Below are 5,507 nucleotides of genomic sequence, written 5' to 3' on the forward strand. Positions count from 1 at the left end.
GCCACTTGTTGCAGCTGCACCAAACAAACCCTGTTCCCACATGGGAGAAAAATCGATAGCCTGTCGCTTTGCTTTGACCTTGAACACAGCCCAAATCTTCGCTATGATTTGTGACAGATTGGAAAACTCTATGTTGATTCAGATTATCTTGTTCTCAATATTCCACCTGACACTAAAGTATCCAGTCCTGCATTTCTTTCAGTGGACAGCCTAATTGCGCCTGAGTATAGGGAGGGGGTTTTAATGATGTAAAACAATCAGGCTGAAGCAGTGTGTCTGTAAAGGGACACCCGGCTCCCCAGCAGCAGGCTGGTGTGCGGAGCGCCCGCGCGCGTCTCTTTAACAGGATCACTTTACAAGCAGCCAAACAAACAGGTCATTATCCATCACAGCCTCTCTACCCGCACAGATCCAGGTTTAAAGGTCTAAAACACTCAAATGAATGTTACCGGCACGTGTTGCAATGGTCTGGCTTGATGAGACTAAATTACCAAATTGTATTGTCAAGTCGGCTTTTAAAATACATTCCAACGAGCACATTTAATCTCGGTTTCAAATAAAATGAATTTCAACTGACATAATACACGCACTTTTTCTATGCAGGAAAACCAATTTGAAGAAACGGTGGAGTTATTAATTATTGTATTATTATTGGGTTTTTTATTTATCTTTTTGCTGATTTGATACTTAGTTATTGCACGTTGGTTTGTTTGCTGTTTTTGGGTCGCTGAAAAAGATTTACCGTCAAAATGCTAGCCTATATAAATATGTGACTGAATTCAAAAACAATAATTTCTTGAGTTTTAGAAAATAACTTTCAACAACTGGACACCAATCGAACAATTTGTATTAGGCTAGAAAAACATATTTCTGCGTGTAAAGAAATGTCGTTTAAAAAAAATAGGTTTTCCCTTTTACAAACACTCTACATTGTAATAATAATAATAATAATATAATAATAATAATAATACATGAAATGATTATCCTTTAATTGAATCACACTATTCCCCTTTACATTAACCAGGTTTGGTTTTAGTCTATAATAAAACATCTCTATAAAGTTCCTTTTACGATTCAGCCTTCGTCAGCTTAGAATAAAGACTTACAACAAGTCCTCTTGGTTCCCATCTCTACAGGGACCATTCGGGGGGCGGTGGTCGCGCTTTTGGCCACCTGCCCTGCGACACCTGGTAAACGATACAGTCTCTCTGCGCATGCGTAATAGCTGGCCAAAAATCCCAACGCAGTCTCGCCTGTCAACCAATAGTGTTGCAATCTGTCCAGAGATAAACTCAGAGCAGCGTGGAGAGGGTGAAGTGAAGTGGAGGATTTTCAGAGCCGCAGCAGACCAAACACTGAAGGAGAGTAAACATGCCGAGGTCTTTCCTGGTGAAGAGTAAACGGGCCCACAGCTACCACCAGCCTCGGTACCTGGATGATGACTACAACAGGCTGGATACGATTCTGGCACACGTGTGCGCAGGTACGTTCACTTGTGCGTAATTACGCACATAAATGATTGCATAACGCCAGAAAGAGCGATCCGTGGAATGTATATGTTTTCCTCATCAATATAGCATTCATTTCATTTCAAACCTTTATTAAGTTTCATTGCTCTCCTCTGTTGTCACTAGAAACCAAATCTCAGGCGGAGTTTGAGTCGAGCTTGGAGCCGCAGGAGGATGTGAGCGGCGGCGCACACAGGCTGCCCGCCGGGGCCAGGCTGCTGTCCCCGGGGTCGCTGTCCTCCAGCTCCCCGCTGAGCTGCGGAGGCAGTGTGTGTGACCGATCCTCCGACTGTGATTACTGGTGTCCCCCGTCCCCGTCCTCTTCACCAGGTCTGTACATATGTGTCTTTCAGATTTGTTTGTTAGAGTTGTGTTTGTCCTATTTGACTTGTGAGGGTCTTTTGGACAAGATAGTTTAAAATGACATTTTTGTTGTCATGAATCCATATCCGCGTTATGAGTGGGTACAATCTTTAGAAAATGTTCAGCACCGTTAACTTTATATCCTGGTAATGTTGGATGATCATAAAGCAGAACCAAGATAAAAACATGTGATAAATCATAACTTATAAATATATTGTTAAATATTTCAGTCATCATTATAACTTTTTTCCCACAAAAGTGTTGTTGATAATGTGCAACGTTATTTTGACGCGGAGACCTGAGGGTTTCATTGTTGTTGTTGTTGTTGTTGTTGTTGTTGTTGTTGTTGTCTGAAGTTACTAATACGCATGTCCCCTATAGCCTTTTCCAATGAGGCCAAATGCATTTGAAAATGATCCAAGACACTGTTTGACCTTCACATAATCTCAAATCAATAAGATTGTCCACTCACATTAAATCCAAATTATTCTCCAGATTCAGATAAATGCTGCACTCCAGCTGAGGACGGGAACCCCTTCGACTCCCCTGTCTTTCCTTACTCCTGGACGGCGTACTCGGGCTCGGAGCTGAGGCATCTGGTCCAGGGGCCATATCATCGCCATAGAGAGCTTCACTCACCGGGTGGCCTCTACCGTGCAGAGGACAGCGGCGCAGAGCCTCTTTACGCACAGCGGGGCCCGGTGTCCGAATGCTGTCAGGACTTTTCTTCAACGGCCAGCCAGATGTGCAGGATGCGGGACGGGGACGAGCTGGATGTAAAGCAGAAACCTCGCGTCGCGGAAATCAAGTCTGAAAATGATTTTGTCTGCTCTAACATCGATTCCAGTGGATCCTTTAAATGCATGAAATGCTGCAAGGTAGGCCCGAAACCATATCAGTCATATTATTTTAATATTTATTGAGATTGTTGATATGTTAAAAATGATTTTAGTCGTGTTGTATTGGTTATCATTGTGCCAAATGTATATTAAAATGTATTAAAGATGTCATTCCACACATAACAAGTGTTTGATCGGAATACATTCGGAAGTTTTTAAGTTTAATGTCGAAGTAAAAATCACTTTATTCTTCCAAAGTCGTTCTCCACGCCCCACGGGTTAGAGGTGCACGTGCGGCGGTCACACAGCGGCACGCGGCCGTTTGAGTGCGGAATCTGCGGGAAAACCTTCGGACACGCAGTGAGCCTGGATCAGCACAGGGCGGTTCACTCTCAGGTAGGCCTCTCACTGGAGATAAAGCTGCTAACTTTAAGGCCCACACCCCGTGCGTAAAGGGCCCAGATTGCGTAATTCCCAACACAACCGCACACATTTGCGGTTTTTACTGTTTTTCTGCATTTAAATATTATGTATTTAAAGCCTTCTACAATGACATGTTGCATTTTTATTTTTACAGGAGAGGAGCTTCAGCTGTAAAATCTGCGGGAAAAGCTTCAAGCGCTCCTCCACGCTGTCCACGCACCTGCTCATCCACTCTGACACGCGGCCTTATCCGTGCCAGTACTGCGGGAAGAGGTTCCACCAAAAGTCAGACATGAAGAAACACACATTCATCCACACAGGTAAACACCGCAAGAACACAATAAATGCACAAAAAGTGTTAAATGCCTCTTCGTGCGAAAACGCGTAAAATGCCTCTTTGTGGACAATTTATAATTGTGTGATCTCGTTTGTGCTGCAGGTGAGAAGCCGCACAAGTGTCAGGTGTGCGGGAAGGCCTTCAGTCAGAGCTCCAACCTCATCACGCACAGCAGGAAGCACACCGGCTTCAAGCCGTTCGGCTGCGACCTGTGCGGGAAGGGTTTCCAGAGGAAGGTGGACCTGCGGAGGCACAAGGAGACGCAGCACGGACTCAAATGAGCAGGCTGCCATGCTTCAGCACTTACTGAACTCTGACTATTTATATGGTCTTGTTTTATTGTTATTCTATTGTTTGTTGTTACAACATTTTAGACTGTACACATTGCTTCAAGAGGAGAATGCTCTTTTTGTTAATAGTTTCAAAAAAAGAATGATCACATTTTATTTAACCGATATGCCAGGAATTAATCATACATTTTTGGAGCTCAGTTTTATTTGAAAATAGGAATCGAAAAGCCTTTCTACATTTATCATGTTTTCAAATGATAAGACAATATCCCACACTGAAAAAAATGAAACGTTGATTTACATTTATTATGTCAACAGATTACACATGATTGTATTAGGCTAGTTGAAAGCAATGCTATTAAGTTGAACCTAATGTTTTTTATTTAAACTTAATATTATTTTCAACAAACCTAGTGTAATCTGTTGACATAACACATTTACATTAAGACAATGTTTCACCTTCTTCAGTGTACATCATGTAGATATCTTTAAGGTTTTGACAATAACATCTTTAAATAATGGTTTGAATCCTCCTTTCCCCGATCCACAGATTGTAGGAACGTTGTAAAAAACGAGAAGCTGTGTTAATCTAAGCAGGCCATCAATCACGTCCCCAATCGGCACGACAGCACAAAGTTATATCTCCTCTGTCGAATAGAAAAACGTTTTGCTGCCTGCGCACCTGCTCCAAACCAAATATCTTCAGACACACATTGTTAACATACCCATATAACAAATGTCATTACAGTGTCATAAAGTTCCACGTGGAGGAAGTCTGAGAAACTTTTATTACAGCACAGGCTCAATAAGTAGAATGTCCATATGGTGTTTTCAAGGGGAAAGCTGGGTGTGATTTATTTGGCTCTGCAGAGGTTAAACATCCAGAGCCCTAAAACTTCAAGGATGTGATTTGCACACGCTGTACGGTAATGCTGCGGCACAGAATCAACAGTAAAACAGCCTGCAGAGCAGCAGGGGGGGTAATCAGAAACTTTATCCTGTATAGGTATGCAAGTGATCATAAAAGTGTACTGAAATTAAAATGCACTAAAGGCCCCTGTGACCTTTTCTATTATATTCTTTGGTTAATAAAAATGTATTAATATAAAAAGCAGGATACTGCTATTGTTAGCAATTGCACATTACTTCCTATCATTTTAAACTACTTCCTAATGCTTTTTTAAATGATACGTTTATTTGCAAATTATTGTCTTCTATTGATTGTTTGGGTTGTAAAAAATAACAAATAAAAGTGAATGCTGTCAAAAATGATCAGATTTCACCGTAAAAAACAAACAAAAAAGCAGATTTAAATGTGAGAAGCAACAACCACCAAACTATTAATTTTCGGTCCAGTCATTTACTTGTATCTACAGATGGGTAGTTTAGTTTCTAAAAATTAAAGAGGCCCTATTTAGCTTTTTGGGGTTTCCCTAGTGTGTTCTATAGGTTTTAGTGCATGTAAATAGTCTGAAAATGCTAAATCCCTGAGGGAGTTTCTAACCCTGAAGGTGTTATGAGAAAAAGGAAACCAGAATACACGCTCGAGTCTTGCTGAAAAAAATCCATGTGGCAATATAATAATGTCTTATTGCAGTGCTGTCTTGTTTTTAAATGACATTACATTGCATTTAGCTGACGCTTTTTTCCAAAGCGACTTACAATAAGTACATTCGACCAGGAAGACACAACCTTGAAGAAAACAGAATCATATAAGTACATCAGGTTTCATAGAGCCAAACATTTC

At 41.1% G+C, this 5,507-nt stretch overlaps 1 protein-coding gene across 1 annotated transcript; it reads left to right on the forward strand.

The window, feature by feature from the left end:
- Nucleotides 1–1,296: 1,296 nt before the first annotated feature.
- On the forward strand, nt 1,297–5,029 carry gfi1aa (growth factor independent 1A transcription repressor a). Its single transcript, XM_034215373.1, has 6 exons — nt 1,297–1,483; nt 1,635–1,838; nt 2,367–2,749; nt 2,969–3,106; nt 3,288–3,453; nt 3,573–5,029. Exons 1-6 carry the CDS (start codon nt 1,372–1,374, stop codon nt 3,749–3,751), a joined length of 1,182 nt encoding a protein of 393 aa, XP_034071264.1. The 5' UTR covers nt 1,297–1,371; the 3' UTR covers nt 3,752–5,029.
- The last annotated feature ends 478 nt before the right edge of the window (nt 5,030–5,507 follow it).

The sequence above is a fragment of the Gymnodraco acuticeps genome, unplaced genomic scaffold, assembly GCF_902827175.1.
Source record: "Gymnodraco acuticeps unplaced genomic scaffold, fGymAcu1.1, whole genome shotgun sequence".
Lineage (NCBI taxonomy): Eukaryota > Metazoa > Chordata > Actinopteri > Perciformes > Bathydraconidae > Gymnodraco > Gymnodraco acuticeps.

Bases quoted from the DNA above. Each gene is read 5' to 3' on its own strand.
- gfi1aa (XM_034215373.1), top strand. From the start codon at position 1,372: ATGCCGAGGTCTTTCCTGGTGAAGAGTAAACGGGCCCACAGCTACCAC. The intron at 2,750-2,968 runs GTAGGCCCGAAA...ATTCTTCCAAAG, and splicing joins AATGCATGAAATGCTGCAAG to TCGTTCTCCACGCCCCACGG. The intron at 3,107-3,287 runs GTAGGCCTCTCA...TTATTTTTACAG, and splicing joins ACAGGGCGGTTCACTCTCAG to GAGAGGAGCTTCAGCTGTAA.